The sequence below is a fragment of the Zonotrichia albicollis genome, chromosome 1 (genome assembly GCF_047830755.1).
Source record: "Zonotrichia albicollis isolate bZonAlb1 chromosome 1, bZonAlb1.hap1, whole genome shotgun sequence".
NCBI classification, from domain to species: Eukaryota; Metazoa; Chordata; class Aves; order Passeriformes; family Passerellidae; genus Zonotrichia; species Zonotrichia albicollis.
Genome location: NC_133819.1, coordinates 117,911,658 through 117,939,639, shown reverse-complemented (window position 1 = coordinate 117,939,639; position 27,982 = coordinate 117,911,658). Strand labels below are relative to the sequence as shown.

Sequence of the window (27,982 nt, the reverse complement as noted above, 5' to 3'; positions counted from 1 at the left end):
CAGGACATGCCAACATGTTTTACCACAGAAGTTGCTGACTGTCAGACTTGAGGATCTTAAAGGTCTTTTCCAACCTTAATGGTTCTTTGATTCTGCCATGTGACATTTGTATTTCAAAATGTGTGTATTCTCTTTGTGAAGTTATGTCTGTGAAGTTATTCCCAGGCACAGCTATCAAGATACCTAGTGCTTACTAGAGAATTCCTTGGATTAGAGAATATCCAGGAGATTTACCATCACTCTTTTCCAACCCCTCTAAGACAAGGCTGCTCATCATCAGGCAAGATAGGGAAGTCACACAGTAAAGTAAGAATGTGTCAGGATGAAAGAGTCTCCAGAGAATATAGTAAAATACTTCAGCTTCTCCAGTAAAGGGGGAATATAGGGGAAGAAACATCTGCACATACTCAACCAAAACAGTAATAATGAAACTGATATTATTAAATAAATTAGCATTACAAAAGACTACCCAAACATTTTAGCCTATATACAGGCTGAACTGCTGCTCTTGGGCTTGCACCCATGTTCCCCACAGCCCCTTTGCTTCACTATAGAGGCAAAGCAGTTCCTTCAGAACAGACAAATGCAAACACCCTTCTTCTCTTGGGCACAGCCATGCTTTGGAATTCAAGGTCCTGAGGGGAGAGACAAAATTGTACTGCCCTGTACATGCAGCCTCCTCCCTCCACAGCAGAATTCTCTCCATTCAGCTACCGAATGTCAAATGCATGGAGATTCATTCTCTCTGAAGGGTAACCTGTTCCTACATCACATTGTATTGTTATCACCATAGTTCATGATGCTGTGGTACCAACTATGATTTCCACTAAACATCCTATTTCCTACCCAGAAAAAGAGAATGCAACACAACAGTCCTGGCTGACTTGATATACTAAGCACTTAGGGCCTGCCCACAATAGCAGCAAATGCCTTCTAAAACTTTGCTTTTTCTACAGAAGACTAAAGTTGCCCAGAGAACCATTTTCAGAGGGACCTTAAATAGATCATATCTACTGATATCAATAATCTTCCTGTTATCAAATTTAAATCACAGTGACATGCAGCACACGGCACCAGGTTTAGGAGAAAATCAAAGACAAGCACACGTAGCACAAACGCTGGTTCTTCTGACCACAGACAACTGAAAAAGTTCCATCTGTGCTTTCACTGCTGCAAGTAATAGTAGCAGTAATAGCATTACACACCACAACAGCAAGAGCGTTTCTATTCTGGTACTTTTTTCCCCCACCCCTTCTAACATCCAAGAGTTACAGAAAAACTAACTTAACAGGCTATAAATGTAAAAAATATAAAGGTGATGGGTAATAAGATACTATATTGTATTTTTACTTGATAAATACATACTATTAAAAAACTTACAATACAAGGTGTATGTGTTAAGTCAGAAGTAATACTTCTTTTTCGATTTGCCAAAGATCTAATAAAGTATTCTCTATGTGAATTCAGAATAAGTACACTTCATCTTCTTGTAATTTATTATAAAAAGTTTACTTTAGTCTAAAGAAAGGAGAACAACTATAGAGAGAAGGGCAGTATATTTGGGGTGGGTTTTTTCATTAGATTAAGCTGAAGACTTGCAGGCCAGGAAACATTTTTCTCCTGCCTGCTCTGCAGCACTTAAGGATAAGTAAATACAAATGAGAGAAATGTCCACCTGTCTGATGAACATCCTGTGAGCTCCAGTTCATTACTTGTAAGGACAATACTAATACTTTTTAACAATGAATCACTGAATCATGGCATATCCTGGCTTGGAAGAGATCCACAAGGATCACCAAAGTCCAACTCCTGACCCTGCACAGGACGCCCCATCATGCGCCTGAAAACATCCAAATGCTTCTCTGTCAGGCTTGTGGCTGTGACCACTTCCCCAGGGAGCCTGTTCCAGTGCCCAACCACCTCTGGGGAGAAATCTTTTTCCTAATATCCAAACCAAACCTCCCCTGACACAACTTCATATCGTTCCCTCAGGTTCTCCTATTGGCCACCAGGGAGAAGGGGATTAGTGAGTGCTCCTCCCTACACTTCCCTTCATGAGGAAGTTACAGACTGTAAAAGTACCAAACTGCAATAGAATGTAAGGAAATCCACTAGGAGCAGATGGGCACCATGTGGCTACAACTACATAGTGCCCCAATCTGATTACTTGGCACCACCACATGCCTCTGTAATTTATTACAACATGCCTGCACCAAGAAGTCCTCAAACTCGACCTCCAGGGCGTCCTGCTTGCACCGTGCTTGTGTATGCACACCTGAGTGGCCTTTCTTCTGGCTTGTCTTCCAGTCCTGGGAAGCTTTAGCAAGACACCAGTCACAGCCAGTCCTTTCAGCCTTCCTGATGCAATTCACACTCTGTTTTGCCATTCTTACCTGCCCCAGGGCAACCCCTCACCCCTCTTCTGAGGGCACACTAACGCAAGGGTTTTCAACAGAACTAGCCCACCTCTGAGAAAGCCATCCCAGAGACAGCCCAGGGATCACAGCTGCCCAATAAGCCCTCACTCACAGACATGACTGAGCTGCCCTTCAGCAAGTAAAGAGCACAACACCAAACATTCACAAACAGTAAGATACAGCAACCACCAGTAAAATGCTTTCAAATGCATTTTAATCCATTACATTTATTATCGTATGACCTTTGTTCCAATGTAGTAAGAATAGATATAACTTCTCTATCACTTTTCTATCCCCTTCCTTATATACCTAGGAAAACAAAAGCCCAGCATTTTTCTTTTTAGAGCTCCCTACCATCAGCCTCTTGTTAAACATCCATGTTTAAGAAGACTGCATGTAAAAAAAATATACCAATCACAATTTAATGACAAACATGCATCAGATGACAAGGCTGGTGAAAAGAGGATGCAATTCATAGAGAGTCTTTACTAAGAACTTTATCACTTCCCCTATCTGCACACCCCAAGAAATAACAAGTTTTCCCCAAAGGTATAAATATGTATGTCACGTTCAAAGAAAGGCCAATGGCCTTAGATGTTAAAGATTTCAACAGATGTGAAAAGGACTAGAACTCCTGAGTTTTTAGTGCTGTCCATAGAAAGGAGTAGTCCACTGAAGTCCCAAGATACTTCCACAATACCCTAAGTATTTTTATTAAATCACAAAGTACTCTGAATTTTCTGTGGTTTGCAATAAGGTATTTTTGTAATTTCACCAAGATATCTTGCAGTTAAGAGTGTACCAAATCAAGAAAAATTAGCCAAAAGCATTAGAAGAAACACTACCAGCACAGATGGTTTGGTTGGAGGTTTTGATGGCCCACACTTTGGTTTCAGTTTGGAGCTGACAAACATTCACTTCAACGATATTTTATCTGCATGACTGGAAGAGACCCACTAGGCAAATAATGCAATACTCTTTTTCTTCCCTTGCCATCTTCCCTGTCTGCAAGGTGAAGTTGTATAGCATCCACAAGCGAAAGATGAAATCCTTTTCATTCATTACTTCTGCCGGTGTCTTTTTTTTTTTTTTTAAACTACAACTTGTACTCAAATCTTTTCTGCTACATATTTTAAAAAGCACACAGAATTCTCTGATCACATGGACTTCTAATACTGTAAAATACTAAGGTACCACCAAAGAAAGAAAGTTAAACCACTCTAAACCAATTATTATTATTATTTAATGATTCTAATCTTTGCATTGGCTAACTTGGTCTGATTAAAAGAGCCTTATCTCAGAATTTTCTCCCAAAAGACCATATTTGATAAATGTTTTCTGATACCATAAGATTACATCCAAAGTATTTTAATCAAGCTGTCTCTACTCTTTATGTCTACTCCAAATCTCAGAGTGTTTAATTGTTGCTGTTCCAATCTCATAGTAAAGGTGAGCACATTTAGTACTACGAGATTCATAATTTAAAACCTGTAATATTATGTTTTGACATTCTAAATGTCATTTCCTTAATCACAAAGAAATACCACATCATGAGAGAAAAAGAAACTCCAAAATCCCACTGCCACCATCACTTTGACTTCTATTAGACGTCAAATAATTTGGAATTACTTTGCCAACCCATTTTTATCCGATATTAAACTGTTTTTGTCCAGCAAAAATTGAAATCCTTTTTTTCAGGCATTGAAGAATGCATCAACCTGAAACTGAAACAGCAAACATGCAATGCTGTCTTAAAAGGATTACTTAAAGTTCATTGTATCCCGAAGAAAACACACTGCAAATTGTAAACATTTTAAAAAATTTTTAAAATTAGTCTACATTATTTAAATATTTCAGATATTAGAAAACAAAGAATAATTGCTGTTACTAAATGGATTTTATGCCCTATTGCTTAACTTTCCACAAGAACATCTCTAACCTAGAGCATCTCTTCCCTAGTAGCTCTACAGTTGCTGTTTCACGCAGTTGACAGGATGGATGAGACTTCTAGATTAAATCAGATCTAAAAGACTATGACATTAACCTGAAGACAAGCCTCATGTTACCCAGGGAAAGACCACAAGGAGTGATGAAAGCAGTGAACATCAGGAAAAAGAAGTTACTTCTTCCTACCCGCCTCAACTCACTGCGATACTTTTTTTTTCCTAGATGGGCTTTTGTTTTGTTGGGTTTTGTTTTTTCCTTTTCTTTAAAATTACATACTCATTTCTTACTAAGAGGGTTTCCCAGCAAAGAACTTGCCATGGACCTTCTTGAAAACTGCTCAAGGATGACTGCAAGAAAGCACCTACTTGGATAACTACTGGCTTCAGCTTCAGGGCAACAGAGCCCAGCACAACACACACAAAGAAGCCCCAAATCCCATTACTATCACTCTTGCCTCAGGCAATTCCCTATCCCTCTGTACTGGTTTACTCATATGTAAAATGGAGAATACACTCTATAGGAGACTTAATTTGATGAATGAATTAGTGGCTGGTGAAGTTTTGATGCCTTGTGAAGGCTGACCTAGAACAGAGGCTGGGCAGAGTTAAAGAATAAAGTAGGTATTTATTAGAAGGCTTTAATGGATACACCGTGGCCAGTACAAGAGCCCAGCCAGGGCTACGCCCAAGATGAACCCAAAATGGTCACAAAATGGATGACCAGTCACAGGGTTTCACACTTTTGTAAAGTTCCGGCCCATTTGCATATAATATGCAAATTGGCCCATTTGCATATTGCATCCAGTTATAGCTTTAGATTATGAAGTCCCATCCTTCTTGTTTTTCTCTCTTCAGTCCACCATCGTTTATGCTCTTGGGCCTGAAATTTGGATCATTTGTCCTTGGACCCCAGCTAGAGAGGGAATTGTTTTGTCTACCTACTCAGTGAAGAGAGCCTACTGTCCCATGATATGAAGCTCAGAACTACACACTAAAGCAGTACAGAATGTGAAAAATATAAATGCTAAAACCCGAGGCATCAGTTTAGCTATTTTTACAAAGATATGAAGACAGGCATTGTTTGTAGGAAGAGTCCTCCCTGGTTCAAGGGATTCAGTGATATTCATTATCAGGTTTACTGGATAATATACAGTCAACAAATTATCAGGCCATACCTCAAACAAAAAACCAAAGTCATTAAAAAGCTACTTCTATCACAGAAGGTTACATACACAGATTACATCCTATTTTACAGGCATGGGGAACATGTAGCGTCAGTCCTACTTCAGATCTTTAACTGCAGCTGTGCAGCTTGCCATCTTTCCGTAAACACAATCACGTAAATTTTGTGTTAAGTAACATAGTTTAACATTTTCTGTCACTTACTTGATTCTTTCTTGATACTTACTTTCAAAAAGTATATATAAATATTACAACCAAGCCTTCTTGCCAACTGGAGATACAAGGCAGACTCCTCAGATGTAAGACAATTACAGTTTTCCAATGCCCTCATCACACGCCTCTTTCAGAGCCACTAATGCTTACACCAACATAAATACTGACACATTTTAAGGGTCCCATATTTAGTATTTGGGAAAATAGCAGAAGAAGAGTTAAAAGCTGCTATTGTTCCTCATATACATGCATTTACTAAAATATACATATGTATTCAAACATTCAACTTTCAGTGTTTAAATTGTTTCTCATGATGTCTCACTCCCTTCCCAAACTACAGCAGTTTTCACGTTCACTTTCCAATACAGTACAAAAAAATCAACACAATCAAAAAAGCTGCCAAACCAACCCCAAAACCAGCCCGCAACAGGGGGAAAAAAAAGGACTTTTTCCCTACATCAAGCCAGTTCTCCCCTGGCTATATGCTCAAGAATTAACTTCTCCCATCCTGTCATGTAGAAGATAGCCAGTCTTCAAGTTAAATAACTTCTATGAAGATAAAACACAATGCAAAGACAGGTTTTTCCTTTTTCCTCTCCTGCATCTATATAGAAAAGGAAAATAACCTAGAAAGTAATGATTTAATCAATGGCCCTCTTACATTTTGTTTTCAATACACTCCCAAATAGTTAAGCAGTAATTCTAAAAAAGTCTGATTAACCAGCCTTTGAACACCTATGGTTGATCAAGTCACAGAAATCAAAGAGCAAAAGGTACAATATATCTTCAGTAGTGATGTATTTTATATCAATGACACCTATATATTATGAGAGAAAAACTGCTAAAGATTTAATGATGCCAATTAAAGAAGCCAAGAGTTTGCATGGCTCAATGGCTGACTCATAGACCTTTTCCCCATAATAGGTTCCATTATAGTCCTGAGCTCAAGCTGTGGGAAGAGGATTACAGATGAGTAAGAGAATTAGTATTTTTAAATGTTATTGGTAAGGAAGGTGTCCTTTAAGCATAACACAGCTGAATGTCTCTCCTAGCAGTACAGCAGCTTGTGCTTACTCACCATCCTAGCTTTAAGTGAAAGCCTCAGAACTCACTTCAAAAGACTAACACAGAAATTAAGCCCATCAGTGTAGAGCCCTCTCAAATTTAATCAAGTTTTTCATATGCATTTCCAAACTTGAAATATTTCAGTACTTGTAAATTTTGTGCCATTCTATTACCCCGACTATAAAAAGTTCATATATACTTACATAAAACAATGTAAGACTGTGTAGCTAAAGACCAAAACAATTTGTATTTAAACCATAGGATTGTCTTTAAACAACTGGTGGGATGTACAATGAAGAAAAAAAATTTAAAAAATTAAAACACTCAACTGCCTCTCAATATTGCTTCCAGTAAACCTAGAGAAGTATTTGTGCCAGAATACAGCATTGCACAAAATTCTGATCACCTACGTCATCAACAATCACACCTCAGGTACAATGACAGATTATCCTGAAGAAGTCCAAAGGGAATTTAACTTACTTTAGACAGATTGCTATTTATCAAAACACTGACGGATCCTAATACAGTAAATGAAAATAATTAAGATGGGTAAAAAATGACACCAGAGCAAATTCAGTATGAAACCGGCATCTAATAAATTTAGGACAGTCAGATGTTCAACATTCAAACTGATCTGGGTAAGAATTTCAAAAACCAGGAATACTGGAAGCAAAAGCCAAGTGCTCTTTGACCTTGATGAGGTTTAGAAAAGCAGTTCATAAGATGGCAGATGTGACAGCTAGAAGCTCAACTCAATGGCCCAGACAACCTTTTACAAGTACTTTGCTTCTAATGACTGGGAACAGTAAAAATCAACATCAAAATCTTTTTTACATTTAAAAATAAATGCATTTTAGCAAATCCAATTTGGAATATGACAAACATCAAACATGCTAGTAAACTAGAATATTTAACTAGAAAAAAGTTAAATACGCTTAGAAAAACCACTTATGTTTAATTTTCTTGGGGAAGAAAGCATCTATTAAGCAGACTAATAGGGCTGGTAAAACAAGCTCCTGCTCACAGGAATTTTATCTTCAAACCTGAGAAAAGGGGCTGGCTACCCAAAAAACTTTTATAACTACACTGGCCAAAACAGTCAGAAAAAACCCTGTAGTATTACCTGGTTTACAAGCCTTACATCACACACATCCTTAAGTGATCACAGCTATGAATGTGACTGCTCAGATATCCCAAAGAAAATCTCTGCAATTTCAAATGCCTGTTTTATTAAAATTTTTTCTTTGGCAAGTAATTGTCTTTGTATCATGACTATCATATGTAACAATGCTGTTTAAAATAGAAAGGGCTGCTTTTTAAATAAAGATGTCACAGGTATCAGTGTTCTTTTGCAGTAACTTTTCTATTCCTGGGTTTGGACAATTTCCCCCAAAGATTGCCCAAGTCATTTTTATTTTCAAGTACTCCAGACAACAGAGACTTGAGAAAAACAGAAGTATGCAATTTATTAAATTACTGATCATCCATCATTTGTTTATTTACACAGTTACATCATTTCAGTATTAAGGACATACTTGTTATTAGGGACATACGTGTAAGGAGTGGGTTAGTGCAGAAGGGAGCCAGTATCCAGTTGCTAGGCCTGTGTCTTACCCTGTCAACCAGAATTTTGCAACTAAAAAGACTCCAAAGAGAATTTTAGCTCTTTCTAATGCTGTGTTGGAAAACTTGTTCTTCCTCAAGAGCTTCCTACACACATCCCTAATACAAGAGATCAGAATCAATGAGGATAAATGAAGGTCGAATAAATTCTTCCCTCAGAAAAAGAGGAACTTTTTCCATAGAAATTACCCCATAGCTCCCAGCCCAGAAGTCCACAGCCTGCTTTGAGGCCTCTCCAGACTAGTTAATCAATAATCTAAATACCCTTCTTCTATCTCCTCCCATTGGGGAATTGAGTGGCTTATAGAACTGCTTTGTTTTAGCCTAGGTTTGATACAAACTGATGTAGAGACACTTAAAAGAGACAGAAAGGAGCAAAAACTTTCATCTTTTAAACCTACTAGTGATCTTACAGTTGATGACTGAAAAAGCAAGACAACCTGCAGATCATACTTCAACTACTTACAACCCAAGTTTTCTTAGATATTTATTTTCTGCCCCACAATGTTTTCTTTGCTTCACTTATGAATACAAGCATCTACCTCTTCAGCAGCTACAATTCACAGGGCATATTTCTGAGTTAAAAGGAAAAGACACTGATCAAGATTTAAGTAACTCTGTGTTTTTAACTTGCAAGAAATAAACTGGTGGTTTTCTAGCATTGAAGCAAGGTAGGCATTTTCACATGCACTGCTAGTCTGCTTTTTATGTACCAGTCCCCACAGTTTCTGCATGAAACTTGGATAATTAAAAATTATCCAATTAGATATAGTCAGTAAAAACCCTTTAAATGCAGGAAGTCACATACTGAAGCTGCAGAGGTTATATTCTAGATCTATTAGAAGACAAAGTAACACAGAAGACACTCAAAGGCTTTTTTGAGAACTTGTAAATCCACAGGAGAAGTCAAGCTGACATTCAAGAAAGTGTGCAGGAGCTGGCAAACAAGCAATGCTAACTCAAGGCAGGGCTTCTGAGGCAGCACCCTCAGAGCAGAGCTCCAGGCAGACGTGGAGGATCTCATCCAGGATGGTGGGGGTGGAAGACAGAGGAGGTTTGTGGTCACCTCCATAACCCCAGGCATGTTACCATCTGCACAGTTCCACCCTTTGAAATGGAAACAGTGATCGTGTTTGTGTGACCCACCAACAAATTCCCACTGATTCAAGTTACACAAAGGTTATCTGATGGAAGAAGTTAACTGATATGGAGGGTACGTATCACAGGCTAAAGCCATTTTTTCTAGGTGGCTTACTAATACTGACCTGTCAAACTCAGGTAACTTTGGTTACATGCTGACACTTCCCACAACAAATCTTACAATCCCCCAGAAAAGGCTCAGCTATATCCAGATCCCTTCAAAGCCAAAGGCAAATATAACACATAACAAATGTAACACTGGTCCTTTCATGGCCTTTCCAAAAAAGCTAGCCCTATACAATCCATAACTTTCAGGTGAGGTATGGCTACACCATCAGGAGCCAACAGAAAACACCCTCTTGGAGAGATAATAGAATGGCTTGGGTAAGAAAAGACTTTAAAGGCAATCTAGTCCAATCCCCCTGCAATAAGCAGGAACAACTTCAACTCAATCAAATTGCCTATCCAACCTGACATTGAACATTTCCAGGGATAGGGCATCTACCACCTCTCTGGGGAACCTGTTACATTGCTTCATCACCTTTACTATAAAAAAAAAAAAAAAAGTCTTTCTTATATCTAATCTAGACCAGTCCTCTTTCATTACCCCTTGTCCTATCACAACAAGACCTCCTAAAAGATCTGTACCCATCTTTCTTATAAGTCCCTCCTTAGGTACTGAAGGATTGCAATAACATCTTTACAGAGCCTTCCCTTCTCTGGGCTGAACAACCCCAACTCTCTCAGCTTCTCCTCACAGGAGAGGAATTCCAGGCCTCTGATAATCTTTGTGCTCTTCTCTGAACTCACTCCAAGAGATCTATGCCTCCCCTGTGGTGCAGACCCCAGAGCTGGATGCTGCACTCACAAGAGCAGAATAGAATCACCTCCCTTGACCTGCTGGCCTCACTGCTTTTGGTGCAGCCCAGGATATGATTGGCTTTCTGTGGTGCCAGCACATGTGCAGTACTTCATCCACCAGCACTTTCAAGTCCTTCTCAGCAGGGCTGCTCTCCATCCATTGAGCCCCAAGTCTATAAATTATACCCTGATGGAAGTGTAACAGCTTGCACTTGGACTTGCTGAACCTCATGAGGTTCACACCGACCCACTCCTCTGGCTTGTCCAGTTCTCTCTGGATGCATCCTGGACCTCAGGTATCTCAACTTCCACACCCAGCCCGGTGTCATCTGCAAACCTAGTGAGGGTGCACTTGATCTCCCTGTCAAAGTCATTGATGAAGACATTGAGCAGTACTGGTCACAATACACTTTCTGGGACAGGCAGTCTCTGCACTTAGTTTTACACTGAGATGCAACCACTGTCATTTCAGACACCAGCCTGAGCAGATCCCATCAGAAGTGAGATTTATGTTACACCATAGAATTTTGTTCTGCCAAATTTCCCTCCTCCCCCCTTTTTTTTTCCTGCTGCCAAGATCTGCATGCTTCTAATAGTGGACATGTAATTGTTCTAATAAACTTCCCACATGCAATACTGCTGCTTATCATATAAATCTGCTCTCCTTAATCAACTTACCCAGGCCACATAAAAGTAGTCTGCAAGAGACTTTAGAGATATAAGAGTCCATGGTTCGGAAATATCAACTTAAAGAAATCTTAACAGATACACATGTGATACAAAATCAGAAGTAAGCAGCAGTAATCAATTCTATTTTTCTTTTGGGGTGGGAAGACAGCAGTTCTCCCTATGCCCTTTTCATTGCACTATTTTACTAACTTCAATGTGACAAAATGGGCTTGAAACCACAGACTTGATAAAAATCCACTGATGTTATATTTACTACTAAGAACCATTTATGTCAAAGAGCCCAAGATCTCAGATTCTATAGTCACAGCAGCAAACAAAAATAGCCTTTGAATATGTTAGCTGTGGCATGTCAAAGGTAGGCCTTTCCCCAGCTCCTCTAGTAACTGAACTAAACTAATAATTAAATCAGAATATGTCATTAGAACTGGAGAGAAGATGGGGAGGATGGAAAACAAAGTGCAAAATAAAAAACAAACAAATACCCAAAACCAAAAACACAAGAAAAAAACCTCACCAAAAATTTCACACTTCATTTTCTGTGGACAAACACCTACTTCATTTACCAACTGAGGTAACTCTCAGATTCTCCAACCAGTTTGATTAACATTGCTCTATGAAACATCTTTAGTGCAAATATCTTTAGCATCTTTGCTCCAGACATTCTTAACACAACCTATAGTAAAATGTAAAAATCCCTATAGGCAGATCATAAATCAGACATGCCTACAGCAATACCAGCTCTAAATGTGGGGTTATATCATAATGTTATATTACAGTTGCAGAGCTGTGTCTAAAGCAACACTTTTAACTTACCCCTGGCTGCCATAACAGTTTCTGAGTTACATTTTTGGGTGTTGCTGTACAGAGCAGCAGGGAATTGCAGAAACTCACCACTGCTGCAGGGTACCTCAAGCACACCCACCAGGAACACTGAAATACTGACACCAAACAGCCAACCTGTGTCAGGCAGCAAAAGTTCTCCCAGTTCCAAATCAAACACCCTAGGTACAGCATTAATTTGGTTTTCAACAAGTTTTTCTGAAGTATTTCAAAGGAGGCCTGCAGAGAGAAACACAACCAAGCAGTATTCCAGTACTGCAGGCATGTGCCCCTATGTCCATCTGTGACAATGCTTGCCCTAGCAGACATCTGCAAGATCCCATTAACAGACAGACACAAATGCCAAAATGCCCAAAGTTTTAGACCAGTTTTAATGACTGTATTTCATACACAGTTGTACAAATAAACTGTGATGTCAACTTTTTATGGTAAGGTGTTGCTTTAAATTCAAACACTCACTGTGTATTATAAGCCTCTCACTATATTTAGCAACAATTGGCTGGTACAGAAAGATTTCTTCCAAAAATAAAATTAAGGACTTCATATCATCCAGTGCTCACATGTAAGGAAAATTGCAGTATTATCACACTTATCAGCATCTTGCAGGGCCAAAAAAGATACCAAGTACCAGAATGCAAGTGCATGGAGGGCCATCTGGAGAGAAAGGAGATGTTAAAGCAGAGTGGAAAAAACAAGAGTTCATATTGACTACTAGACATTAGAAAGTTAGTTATGAAGCTTGTTATGAGTCTTCTCTCCTCTTCCAGGAAAATTGCATCCAAAAATCTGTGGAACTATTACTTCTCAGTCACTGTAGTCACGTTAGTGGGAGTTACAGAGACATAACAGGACACAATTTAGCTAGCACAATTAACATGCACTATTTTTTTCTGATTCAACCAATGAAATTATTCAGTCTATTGTAAAAAAAGTCAACTGTAAGTAGGTATACATTGGGAACTCAAGTATAATATGAAAATTTCCTCTACAACTACAATAACAAGAGACTACATTTAGGAAAATATAAACAAATTCATATTTTAATATAAATATTAAAAAGAAAATGGAAGTTAAAGCCTAAATAAACGTTTGCTAAATAAATGTTTGGCACTTCCTACAATGTTATAGCAATGTATCAGTGGCACATTTGGGTTTGCATACTGAAGTGTTTAAGTGTTGCATTCATGACGACAAATACTTGCAATTTTCCAAAATGAAAAGGTTAATACTATGCCACAGAAATCTGCCAAGATTCAGAAATCATGACTTTAGAAAGTTAAGATTAGGGACTTTCAGTACTTAAAGGGGGCTTATAAAAAAAGCAGAAGAGCAACATTTTAGACAGGCAAAGAGGAATTGTTTTAACTGAAAAAGAGGATTTAGATTAGATGTTAAGAAGAAATTCCTTCCTCAAGACAGTACACAGGCACTGAACAGGTTGCACAGAGAACTTGTGCATGCCCCACCCATAGAAGCATTCAAGGCCAGTTGGATGGGGACCTGAGGAACCTGATCCAGTGGGTGGCATCCACCCAGGGTTAACCCACTCCAGCATCCCTGCTTGTGGTGGGGTGGTTGGAACTAGATCCTCTTTAAGGTCACTTCCAATGCAAGTCATTCTATCAGCCTGCGATTTCTTAACATTTAATTTCTACAGCAGCAACCCATGCAATATGAACCCATTCCCCAGAAGTTCTTAATATTTTGCTTAATATTTTGCTTGCTCAGCCTAACACAAGAGCTGCTCTCTCCTAAGCTTGGCTAACACAGTGAAATCACTGAGGAGGACCACAGGAAAGAGCTGCATCCCAATCCTTGGTGCTGAGGAACAACAAAAGAAAAGGAACAAAGACAGCCCAACAGTGAAAAATCAGACAGATCCACTTTTTTCTTCCGCACCTTGTGTAACTGCGCTACTCTCACACTAACCTCTACAACTACAAAATTCCTACACAAAAAGTTGGATTTTCTGATTTTAAATGTTAAGACTGGTCATCTCAGTCTTCTTGAGTTGCACTCTAAAGCAAGAGTAATACTGGAAGGAGTGACAGAGAGCAAAGATGGGGCACATGCTAGAGTAACAGACACCTGAGTAAGAATTTAAATTGGGGGCTTTATGAACTTTAGTTTTGAATAAATAACAAAATCTAAGGCCATAATCTCTATGTTCCTCTTCATAAACAGAGGCAACACTATTGGCTACACCAGTCTTGCCAGGAAGAGAGAAAATTCTAACTAAATAGGTAATGTATAAAGTACAGTAAAATCAAAAAGAATCATTTATAAACTCTGGAAAGAGCAAACACACAGATCACTTAGTCATCCTATCTCTCAGTTCTGCTTCCTCACAAAGATGACTAAAAAAATTAATCTGAGTTTTATTTCTAAATTGCCATGCTTTTAAACAATTCTTTATGCTAGAAAAAAAATCCCATTCAGTACTCAAAGAAGACAATTCACTAACTGGCACTGGAAGCATCCTTAATATGACACACACTGAATGAAATTGTGCCAAGTTCTTTGGTAGAAAGGGGATATTCTTTAACCTCTTCAATAACAGAACAGTTGCAAATACTTTAGTTGGAAAACAGCCCCATTTTTCTAAAAAAGAAAACACTCCTGAAATCAAATTAGTTATTAATATTTGTGTGGAGTAAGAGGGAAGCTGGGAGAAGCTGGAATGTGGCCTGTTTGTCACTAATTCAATAAAGACAAAGCTTTCTAGGACTTCTAACAGAAATTTTAATTTGAGAGAGGACTCAAGGGCTGGTTACTGAGAGCAGGTACTATAAAAAAACAAGCTGTGCAAGGGTATTAAAGGGCCTGAAAGCTCACTGCCAGAGGAAGAGGCAGTCCCCACTGTGCCCCAGTAAGCATTCCCACTCCTACAGCACCAACATGGGTGACCCTGTGGTCACACAATGGAGAGCTGCCAGGAACATGACCTGGCCAGATAAGCCCGTTCACCAAATGATCAGGCAGGTGCAAGGAAGCAGCCAAAGTTCAGTATCCCAGACCACATCCACCTTCACTGCACATTTTTGGGGATTTTTCTAAAGCAGATTAGATACTGGGAGTTACTGAGCTCACACAGCTATCCATGCTGGGAAGCTGTCAGTGGGCTACGTGCCCACAGCAGGGTGACACAGAGGTACACCCTGAAGCAGTGACAAGGGCAGTAACAGGCACCACTGTGCCCAATGGCTGCCTCTGGCAAGGGCTCAAGAGGCAGTGACTCAAGCAGAGAGAGGTGGAGTGACTCCCTAAACTTCTCTGTCCCCATTTTAACACAGACATTGGCCATTTCCTCTCCGCTCCTGCTGTTCAGCACTGCTCTGTCAGATGGGCTCAGCCTTTCCCTGCCCCTTCCCTGATCACTGCTTCCTGCCCACACTTCCTACTCTGCTCCTATCAGCTTCCAGGAAGCAGCTTCACCATCTTTAAATCACACTGGCAAATTCGAGAATATTTTAAAAGAAGAGATGTACAAATTGATGCTTTAACCACTCACAGGTGTCAAACCTTGCTCTTTAGCTACCACACTTTACAACTCTTTGGAGAAGTCTATAAATATTTACAGATAGCATCTCAAAAAAAATCAAACAAGTGTTTTGAATTTTTCCCCCAAATCCAGACTACATTGTCACCAGTAAAACACATGTATCATCACACAGTTAAAAAGAACTGAAATCTGAAAACTCAGAAGTGAAAAGCACTGGCTTACTGAACTGAGAGAGAAAACAACTTCTACAGACAGAAGTTATAAATTACACTTCAAAGTGATGGTGTCCCATCATGGTGGGAATTGACACTCCACAGTGTCAATTTACTCCACAGAGGAAATAAGTACACTTATAAAAGTTTGTGACACTTTCATTCAAGATACAAGCATGGACAAGACAGCTTAAAATAAATGGATGCCTCAAATTCCATGAGAAAGAGCAGGACAGAATCCCAGGACAAGGTTCCACAACAAAAAGAAAGGAACTTACTTCTTCACCTGCAACTTGTTCTTTATTAAGACTGCCACTTTATTTAATGAAATTTGAAAAAAAAAAAATCAAGCATTTTCCTTTCATTTGCCCTGATTTTCAATCCTTGTGTCTGCAGGTCGATGATGACACAGACATGAGGGTTTTTATTAGACTACCAGCTTTCAATGATGGAAAAAAGTTTCTCTGAAACAACAGAATAAAATTTGTTCAAATAAATATAAAGTAGGACAACATCTTCAACCAAGGGAAAGTAAGACAGATGTCAAGTCCCACTGGAAGTGACCATCAGCAGCACATGATAACACAATACTGAAGTACTAAACAAGCAGCATAAATTCAAAAACTTTGCTAGTTCAGTGATTCCTCAGAAAATGCTAATTATTTCAGGAAGCAATACATTCAGGTCATCTACATCTCACAGAAACCTTCAAAATACCCACGCTGAAGAACAAGTTGGGTAACTCTTAAACCTACAAATCACTATGCTGATGCAGACTTATGTTTTCATGTTAATGCTACAAACTGGCTTTACCCAAAACTTCAGAGCAGACAATTTAATGGCACAAATTATTTTCATCACAGTTAAATCATGGCACCTGAGGGAAAAAGTACTCTTGAAGTAGCTTGTGCCTCCTCAACAGTAAAAAAGACCAAAAAGTTCATAGCAAAACCACCTCAAAACTACAAATCTTTGGCCCAAAGGCCTATTCACTGAAAAATCACTGCAAGCACTTTATTTACAAAAGCACACATAGCCTTTCCAAGGGTGAGGAAGAAATAAGCCTTTGGATATGTTAATAATAACTGTTAGACTGGAATACAACTGCAAAGTTTTAGAATGTGAACTTTTTGTTGGACACAGTACTTCACAATACTATATCCTTTGAGAGACCTGCATGGAAACTCACTCACAGATGGATCAAGTTATCAGTGTAACAGAAAATTCTACTCCACAGGGGTGAAATGACTTCAACACTTCGGACCAAAGGTAGATTTTATGGTCTGTTTTTCTTTTAGTTGGAAAATTTTAGTTAATTACATTGCTTACATTGCTCAAATACAAGAATTCTTCAGAGCCCAAACAAAATACAGCAGAAGCCTGTAAACTTTTAAGACAAAAACACTGCTATCAACCTTTACTTTAATATGAATACTATGGATTTTCTTCCCTTTTTCTCTCCCATTACTATCCACTACCTCTTATTTTGCCTAGATTGTCTCCATATGTACTATAGAAATACACACACACTTATGCTTGTCTATACATAAAATTAATATACAATTGTAGCTAATAAAGGTTCAGTATTAGTGGGTTCCTAATTCCATTTAGTCTGGCAGTTTCAGAAATCTTGCCAACATAACACTGTTTTTCTGGCCTGTGAACACTTGAAAAAGGAAACTAGAATTTCCAGGGGCAGGCAGCCACGAGACTTTGCTGAACATGCAGCATACACAGTACCCAAAAAGACCAGTTAGCAGTCATGTGAAATAGCCTCTGCATCAAAACAAAAAGTAACCAATAGTGTTTCTAGGGGTTTTTTAAAATAAGACCAATTTGTTCTACTTATCAACAGGAAAATAGTCCAAAAGTTAAATACTCAAGGGATTAAAAAGCCAGCAGCTCTCTCTGGAGATGTGGGAAATTGCTTATGAATATTATTTATGGGAATAATCCTAACTATTCAAGTGGCATCATTTGTTACTACATAAAGTTACAGGAAGTACTGAAAGATAATTCATGTGAAGACAGCAAAGAGTCGATCACTTCTTATTAGGCATTAAAACAAAAACCCAGGAGAGAATAAACTTCATTTTAGTGTGCCAGCAGAAACTGATTTAACCTCTACTTTCTGCCAGGTTAGAATATTGCATCGAACCAATACAGCTGATTATAGTTTTCATTAACATCCCTTTCCATTCACGTATATTCAAGTATAAATTAACTGAGGCAGCAACACAGAGTTTGAAATTGCAGGAAGGGCCTGTGAAAGGGGTGACCCAGCTGGTGACTCAGCAGGACTTTCCCTGCCTCCTCCCCTGCAAGGGAGGGCAGGAAATTTCAAAAGAATGTGTTCATACCAAACACAGCTATGAGTTATGATTTAAAGCAAAGTCACATGCCCACAGATAATAAGGCCAGAAGAACAAACCTGGCAGTGAACCGGTAACACACACACAAAATTAGTTCCTTCTCCACCAGAACCTGGACACTGCAACCCAGAATCCTTCAACACTGACTGTGCCCATTGTGGAGCTCCCCCATTTAGCCAAGCACGGAGGCTATACCATACTTGTTTGTCATTTAAATACTCCTGTGTTTGACTATAAATAATGTAGATTGCATTTGTGGAACATGATTAATGAATACAGCTCGAAACTTCAGCCCACACAGTAGCTGTGGGTAAATAAGTTGTGTGTAACAACACACCCAGGACAGCCTATTCTTGGCAAAGAAAACTCCTACACTTCCTCTATCACCAATAAAATGCTCTAAAATAACGATATGTAAGAACAACTGCATAGCATTAGGCCTCCAAAGGCCTGTCTAACCTGATATCACCTCTGATAAAGTGTGTGGAAGAGGACAAGAACCAGACATGCATACAGGAGATGCAACCCAGTAACAAATTCTCAGTCACTTATGTATGGCACAGATCTGCTGAGCCAAATGTGGTTGGTGCCTTTATGTTTATCAAATGATGATGCATTTTTCTGTGAAACATCTCAGAGATCAGTTCTGAACTCACCACTGGACAACTTGCTGAATACCTAAAAAGAATTCAAGGAGACAAAAGCAGGTGACAAACAACCCTTACTTCGCATTCATTCTCTTCATGCACCTGTAGCACTGACAATTCAAAGGCTTTCACCATCTCTCTCCTTCCTTCCCCCACTAAAACACCCCCCAGCCTGCCCCCACCAGCTTTTTCAAGTGTTGCTGTATTTTCTGAGGTCTGAGGAAGGAACACAGAACTTCACAGCATTTGCCTCACCAGAATACCATACATACAGGTAATAATCTTTGTTTTGTTCTCTACTACTTTCACTACAATTCCTACTGATTTATTTCTTTAACTGTTATAGCTCATTTTCAGACAGCCATCCAACACCAAGACCTGCTCCTCAAAAGATGTTTTTGCCTGCCATTTCACTGCTCAAGCACCACAAAACCATAAAATCATTTAGGTTGGAAATGACCTTTAAGATCACAAAGTCTAACTGTAAACCCAGCACTGTCAGGTCCACCACTAAAGCATGTCCACATGGGTAGGCACCACATGTATACATCTTCTAAATACCTTCACAAATGGCAACTTTTTACCTTCCCTGGGCAGCCTGTTTCAATGCTTGATAACCCCTTCTGTGATTAAAATTTTCCTAATATCCAATCTTAACCTCCCTAGCCATGTCTTGACTCACACAACTTAGTGGCCAAGTAATTGACTCTTCTATTATATTTCTAATTATTTTATTTCATTCTTATTAGGTTCTTCACCATACCTGCATTTAGTACTCTGCTTTGGGTACATCAACAGCAGTAGCAAATTTTCCCATCTGACTTTTCACTCTTCTCCAGATCATTTATGAGTATTTTGGAGAGCTCAAGCTCACAAGCCCAACACAGATGCCTCCACTATGAAAACAGGCAATGATTTGCTCCCTGATTTGCTCCTTGGTGGATGGCTCTGCCACAGTAGAACCAGCCTTCCTACTCCATGGCCACCAGGCTCTTCCAAAAACTTTTAGTGAAAAGTGTTACAAAGGAGTGCCTGACAAACCAAGCACACTGACTGAACATCCCAACACTGCAGTGGTTCTTATGGATCTATCAAACTCCACTGAAGCCAGCAGCTCACTGCTAACACAGTCCTAAATAACCATGTCTAGTTTTCAGCTATTAATCAAAACCAGATGAATTGTCAATCACCAGCTTCATCTCACAGCCAAAATAATTTGCAGTTTTCCACACAAAAAAAAAAGAAATAATAAGCTTTGGAATCAACACAGCAATTTCTTTCAACTTAAAAGCAAAAGAACTTCACTTTCCTTCCAACATATCTAACAACAAAACAGTAATTTGGTTAACCACAAATATTACAGTCTTCCCATGATAAGGCTAGCTTCAAATCACTGAAAAATAATTACTAAGATGATTTCTGTTGATTTTAAGTACATAGTGATTTCCATTTTCACTGACTATATTAATTTTGTTGATTCATTTTATACAAATAAAAACAAACCAGTCATTTAAATAACTGCTCTTTGGTGAACAGTTTTCTGCCTACTGACATGAAAGGAAAACCATGACACAGGAGAGCTACCACTCTGTATTCAGGCTTAAGAGCAGGGGTTTCACACATCTGCATTTTTTCCCCAGGGGGTGGGGAGGGGTTAAGTTTTCGTTGATTTGAACAATACTCATTTCATCCCAACAGTTTTCTAGGGGGAAACGCCTGCCTGTTAAGAGTTTCATTACTACAGTCAGGGCTCAAACTAATTACTTAATGGGAAGGTACATGAACAGTAACTTTTACCAGATCAAAACTTAACAGAAATAAGCTAAGAGAGAAGTTACTTGGCTTGCTACAACTGTCTGAATTACTGATTTTAATCAAGTAACTGGAGTTATCATGTGGTTTTCCTCTAATTATTTCGTTTCAGCACTTACCTTTCTTCAAGCTATTCATTTGCAGTTCAGCACTCTGTAATAGGTTGCTTAGCTTATTTAAGGGTTGAGCTGTCTGTGTTTAACCTCTTCACTGATTAAAGGGAAAAAAATGTCCCAAGAACATTTAACAAGCTTGTATATTTTTCAAGTAAACTTGAAAACTTCCAAACCACCTTTTAATGCCAAAAATAGGCTTACTGGATGGGCAGATGAAAACAAGGAATTCATGCTGGTGAAGAATACCACTGCTTTAGGGTACAGTCCCACCTCAAGTATTTCCTCCCACATCTCCACCATCATGGGTTATGAAAGATCCTAGTGACACTGGTTTTTGTTCCTTTACTCTCTTAAAAGTCTTATGTTACTACTTCTATAATTTTCTTTAAAGTTTTTTCTACTAGATGCTTCAGCTCTCATCTTTAGAGTAAAAAATGTGTCTTATACTTCTTTTTCTCATTCCTACCCTTTCTGTACTGATTTCTCTGTGCTGTCATTACCACTTTCCCAAATATTCACTCATTCTTTACATTTTTTCCGTATAATCTTGAGCTCTTTCCTTTTCATCCTGCTTACCCACACAGTTGGTAACAGGAGGCACTGGCAAGAGCTGCTGTCTCAGACAGGAACACACAACTCCACGTGCATGCAAGAACTGTAATTTAAGTTCTCCAAACAAAGTCTGTGTGTGAAAATGCAGAGAAAGGAAGAGACATCTAAAATTTCAAGCCAACTTTGAGGTAGGCAGGGAAAAGAAAGATGGAGAGCCTCCCTCAAGAGAAAGACAGTGCACTTTTCCCCTTGCCCAGCTCAGTCCCCCTCCTCCTCCTCTCTTCCACGGGGAATGTGGAAGCCTGTCCCAGCTGCTGAGCTGCTCCACGCAGCACTCCTTGTCAGCTGCCCGTCCGCAGAGCGCACGTCCGCGTGCCAGCAGCACCGGCTCCCGCTGTGCGGGGCAGCGAGCAGGAGCAGCCGGCAGGCAGCGGCGCAGGGACGGCCGAGCAGCTGCTCCGCGCGCAGGCCCGGGACACTGCCCACGACAGCTGCCTTTATCATTTATTACGTGTATTGTAGCATCGTGTCGTTACCACTGCATTCCAGCAATTGTCTCCAAATATTTATGGGCAGAGCTACTTGGCAATTAACTACTGACTGATCGGGAAAAAAACATAAAATTAGTAAATCTTTAATATCTTGACCACTAATTAATCTGATACCAAAACCTCCTGAATTCTGACTGACTGAGTCAAAGGCAAGCAATGGCAAATGGGAAGATTCCAAAAACCACTTTTTCGGCTGAAGCTTAACATACTAGCATGTGGCCAAACCTGTTAAGCTACAGAGGATCAAGATGCTTTAACATTTTTAGCTTTTAATAGAAAAATGAAATGGAAGCAATACATAGCCATCGAAACCTGGCAGATCAAAGCCACAGTAAAATAAAACTTGCATTCTATTTAACATTTCATTTGAGCCTCAGAAGATTTAATTTCAGACTGATTCACATTGTTGTCTTCTCCTTGTATACACTGTTTCCCCGTCACTTCTTGGTTTCATTACTTTGTGCTAAAGAAGTTCACGCCAGAAATTTTTTTCACATGTAACAATTTAAGCCTTAATTTAAAACCACAGAACATTCCCTTAGGATTTAAAAAAAAGATCTTGGTTTGGCCAAAACAAACAGATTATAACACACACTTCTTCCTCCAAGTTGCAAATACAAAAATTGAATAATTAAATGACACTCCTCACACGTGCTTTCCATCTTCTCCCCAAAAGAACCAACAAGAAAAAAATAGTACATATTCTGCTTGTCCTGTTGTCGTATCACGTTATGGTCTATCCATAATGTTATCCTATAACAATTACCATAAGGACATTAGAAAGATACCTGAACATCATTTTACCTTCAGCCTCTGTACACCAAGAAAGCCATGCAACCAATAACAAACAGGGGAGATGAACAGGGACAACAGTTTTGAAACCATAGTTCTTGTGTATCCTGAAAGGCATTTACAGTCATTTAAAACATTTTCAACTAATTGGAAGTAGCTTACCTGAAGGACAGGCACTTTTTGTGGTGTGTTTTGTGGTGACTGGTGAAGCTGTGCCCAAGGCTGATGATGAGGATGTGGGGGTGGTGAAGACTGGTGATGTATCCCTGGATGAGGCTGCATGGGAGGACAGGTTGGCATTTGCTGTTGAAAAGACTGCTGTTGACTAGGAAGCTGCTGGCCAGATATTAGTCGCTCTTGTATTGCTTGTGGATCTGCAAGGCCAACACCTGGACAACCATTTGGTCTCATGTGCCCACCCATCTCCCGTGGTGTCGAAGACATACCCATAAATGGACGATTCTGTTGCATGTTTCTGGGGCCCATATTCCTTTGTCCAATTCCCATGGCACCAGGGGGCTGGTGTGACGGCTGAGGATGGGGTATATTTGGGTAACTGCCAACTTCCATTGGTATTCCAGCACTACCGGGTCTAACCTGTGGAGGAGGTGTACCTGCTGGATTACTCATTGCTTTCATAGGTGACATGGGAGGTGGAGAGGCATAACTTCCCTGAGGCTGTGAAGGGTGCATAGTTTGCGTGTTCATTTGGTTAAGTGAGCCACTAGGGTGGATGGGCTGCTGGTGCATTAGTCCTTGACCACTGTTTGATGGAAATCCGACAGCATTTGGGTATCTTGGTACAGATTGATTCATTGGAGTGTTATTTGTAAGGCCTAAATTCTGATTCATCCCTGTATTATTAACTAATCCCTGATTAAGGTTACTGTAAGGATATCGAGAATACTGCCCTGAGTTGTTTATAGTAGGTGAGGGTACCGTCTGGCTCCGAGAACTAAAATTAAGTGTTTGCGGCCTAACAGCACCCTGCTGGGGAGGATTAGGGGAGAATCTGGGACTGTGGGCTACTGATTCCCCATGGAGAGCAGTAGGGGGATGGTGGTGAAATTGCTGGACTGAGTGTCGCAAAGAAGGTGCCATACTGGGATTCTGCTGGGGCACATGAGACAAGTGGCCAGGTCCTGAGGTGGCAATGAAAGGGTTTCCCTGATTGAGGCCTTCTTGGCCTTGAGAAAACTGGTTCATCCTCTGCTGCTGCGGCTGACCGTGCTGCTGCATTGAAAAATCACCACGAGCCATGTAGTTTCCCATCTGCTGCATGTGCTGAGGATGGCCCTGCCCAGGGGGTCCGGAGGGTGCCTGTGGCGGCTGTGTGGGTTGCGGCTGCTGCTGCTGCTGTTGCTGCTGGTATGGTGCTCTTATCTGGTCTGGCACTTGAACTGCCCGTGGTCCCCACATGGAGCCACTGTCTACGAAGGGCTGGCCGTGTCTTTCGTTCTGCATGCCGGGATAGACTCCCATCTGACCACCGGCACCACTGCTGTGAGGAACCTGAGGAACTGGAGGGTTGTGATACTGCGAATGAGGAGACGCGATACCATTCCCAGGGGCATTGCTTATCATCCTGTTCGGCTGATCCATCAGGTGCATTTTCTGCTGTTCGTATTGATTATAGTGATCAAAATGGGTCAACTTGGCTTGGTTTTGATTTGCAGGAGGATGATGAAGAGATGACTGTAAAGTGGGAAATCCTTGATCCATGGGCATTTGCTGACCCATAGGATTCACTGTATTTTCAGGATATCCACATTCTCCAAGGCCTTCCAACCCTTCACTGAAAATATTCCCATCTTCTCCAAACAGACTCATCATTCCTGGATCTGCCATCTTTTTTCAGCACGCAGCTCCTTGGAGCTACAACCAGAATGTTAGTCTGTGCTTCACCTCAGTGAGGTGTTTTGTCCTCAAAGCCTTTAATCCTCAACTAATCTCCTTCATGTCATTCCATATTTCCTTAATTCTTTTGGACCACGCAGTGTCAGGCAAAGTCTGGTTACTGCTCCTAGAACAAGCAGGGGAAGGGGGAGAAAGAGAAGAAGATATTAAAATAAATAGCATCAGGCAACATAAAGAAAACATACTTGACTGTTTTTTAAATGCTAGCTACTTTCAGCCCCCTGAAATACATCTTAAAAATCTATTTCACATTACAAAGGATTCATTAGCTTTATCCAAAGCTTTATTATGATAGAGAGTTAGGAAGCAAGCAAAACACTAGTCTTAACCTTAAATTAATCCATTCACTACACTTCCTAGTGCTCCTTTCTTGGGTGGAACAGAACAAAAGAACACAACACGCAGCAGCAGCAGCTGCCACAGCAGGTAGGCAGATGTATGAATATAGCTGAGCAGCCCATCTGCTGAACTAAAGCCCTGAAAACGCTCTAGTTACCAACAGTATGTCCTTAACCTTATTCCCCTGAGCTGCGTAATCAGATGAGCAAGCAGAAGCGCCAGGTCCTACGATGAACTAAAGTTAGCTATATGCACAACAGATTTTTCAAATGCATATAGAGATGACCCACTAAATACAGACCAAACTCCAAGACTCAGCCTTTAGGAAGGAATTTTTTAAGAAATTGTTTTAAACACGCACTTTAGCCTAATTTAATGAATTTATACACTAAAAGACACAATATTTCTCCCCCTTTCCGCAAAGCTATATGCTCAATTTGTGTAAGAAAATCAAATTTACAAGCTTCACCATATGATTAGGGTGGATTTCTCAATCCTTCTCCTAATTTCCTTTATGATGGTAACACAGAATAGTATCAATGAAGTTCATTATTCATCTTCGGGTTATCATGCTACTACTGCAACTACAGCACTTTGCAAGACCACACTGAAGTTCTGTGGTCTCCAGAACTTGAATACCCACTCAAGAGAATTAGTAATGGCAAAATGACTTAACAAAAAGCTAACTTAACACGGTACACATTTGGACTTGGGGAATAAAAAGCAAAAAGCAACAACACAGTAACAACAGATTCAGAAAAGTTCTCATTCAGGTTTTCCACAGGGAAGACCGATCCATTCCAAAATTGTCCCCTATCCTCTTTCCACAAGAAGTCCAAAGATTTGTTTGGATCCATTTTTTATGAGCAAAGGTAGTCTAATGCTGTCTTTTTCTTCTTAAAAATCAAAATTTTGAACACTGTGTCTTACATGCAAAATATACTTTAAGACAATAGTCAGGAAGCCCATACATTTAGCAAGTATTTTTGTATCTTGGTTGTAATTCAGCGGCATCTCTGCTTGCAGATACCAACTGCCCTTAACCAGCAACCAAAGTAAGAAGATTTACAAGTTTATGCTTTCACATCTTGCATTCTATTGTGGAGGAGAGATGCTTTCAGTCACTTTGGACATAAAATGCCAGGCCAGACTGTTTGACTGAAGGTGATTTGTCCCAAACAAGTTTTAGGGAGAAAAATATCAGCACATTTATTACCCTTCTTGTAGCCACTGTCAAGAGGACCTTCTACAGCATGAAGCAGAGGGCAAGAGGAAAGGCACAAGCATTTATCACTCCTCTTAAAATAGCATTTGAATGTCACCTTTAAAACCACACTCTTAAATCTCTTTAGTGCTCGGCTGGGATATTAACACTTCCTAAATCACTTGGAGGTAAACTCCTATGAGCCATCTTCATATCTCTAATATCTATTTGGTTTTATTTCATTTTAATTATTAGGCAGAAGCCATCTGTAATATTTACCACCTCATTCAGTTTATTAGAGCACACCATAAGGAAGTTTCAACAAGGTGAGAAGGAATCCCCTTCACCAAAAGAAGCTTTTGCTATTAGACTGCTCCAGAGCAGACTGCAGTCATGGTGAAGATCCCTGATGGCTCAAGGACGTCTGGCACTGTGACTACTGATGCTCACTGCCATCAGGAGCTGTTAAAGCTGGACTTCAGTGTGTACTGACAGTCTCCAACAGAACAGTCTCTTTTCCTGGAAACGCTAAAAAGCAGAGCACACAGACACTGTTACCTCCCAAGCACTGATGTAATCTGGGCAATATCAAACTGGAGCCGATTAAGTCTCACCCATCCACTAGAAACAGCCACACACTTAAGAACATGTAAAAATTTCCACTCATTTCATTATATAAATCATGCCTGCTAAAAGAACCATTTTTTAAGACAAGAAGGCTCTACTCTCCTGAAGCACTAATGAAACTTTATAACAACTCAACAGAGCATCTCCAGAAACAAGGTTACAAGCATCAAGCAGGCATTTGACCCTGCTCTGTTTACTGTTTTTCAGCTGACAAGCACCCAATAAAATACAGGCACGTCAGCCACTGATAACTGTCAACATCAGCTCACAGTAGCTTGGATCTACTAATGTACCCAGAGAACCAAATTAATATAGGGTAAGGGTTTTGCTTTACTAAACACACTTTGCTCAACTCACACCATCCCAATTTGCAGGTTTGGACTAAGTGCTGTCCCTCACAACACAGGAGATGTGCTAGGGAACCTAGCACTCACCCTGCTTCCTGAGCACACACTCTTTCTAAAGAAAAGTAACCTTTAAGTTTATGAAGCAGCTTGTAAACAAACAAATCCATCATCTAAATTAAGAGCAAAAACCCTGCTTGCCATTACGTGATTTTAGATTTGCATTTTTATCTGAGGCATGAATCGACTTCATGTTTGAGCTCTGGATGCTAAAGTTACTATGTCTGAAACACAGCACAAGTCCACGGTAAAGAACTCTCAGATTTTAGGAGTATTTCTTGAGATGTAAGTCCAGCCTTAAATTTAATGACCACAGCCCTTAACAGTCAGTTGTGCTCTCGCCAAACCTTATTCTACTTTCCCCAATAAAAGTCACACCTCTGATGTGATATATGGCTAACAGCAGCTGTTGAAGCATGAAAGACAGTAGCAGCTACAGCCTGATCAAAATAAATTAACCAATGTTTTGATAAGGAAATAGTCAATATTGGAATTACCTACTAACCTCTCAACCTTCCATTATAACAGGGCAGACATTTAGGTAGTTAAGCAAGTCACAAGAGTCACAGCCTTATTTTACGTTGCATCTATGCCTGCTTCTTTCAAAACAAAAGAAAGCCAGCACATAAACAAAAGCAGAACCTGCATCAAGCAATAATTCTAGTTAAAATACTCATTCAGCACCACTGTTCCCTTCCCCATAAAGGCAGATATAATAACAGCAAGACTAACAGTGATAAACTCAGCTTATAGTCTTTTTTTAATTAAATAGTTTAAAATAAGGGATGGCACATCCTCTCTACATTCCTGCAATTTAAAATCAACATACACAAAGGCAGTGTTTGTTGGGTACAAAGTGAAGAGTACCTGAACCCTTAGAAAGGTGGATAGCTGAAACAAAGTAAGAATGTATAACAAGACAGTGATTATTTTTTATTACTATCTTAAACTATACAGG

The 27,982-nt window shown here is 39.8% G+C and overlaps 1 protein-coding gene across 13 annotated transcripts in view; it reads right to left on the bottom strand.

Moving 5' to 3' along the window:
* CHD7 (chromodomain helicase DNA binding protein 7) overlaps positions 1–27,982 on the bottom strand; it is a 133,636-nt gene that overhangs the window by 67,383 nt on the left and 38,271 nt on the right. For all 13 annotated transcript variants that reach the window (XM_074551381.1, XM_074551375.1, XM_074551363.1 and 10 more), the window contains one exon: positions 22,696–24,556. In XM_074551381.1, the coding sequence (XP_074407482.1) occupies positions 22,696–24,381 (1,686 nt within the window). In that variant the 5' untranslated portion in view covers positions 24,382–24,556. The remainder of the gene's footprint in view (positions 1–22,695; positions 24,557–27,982) is intronic.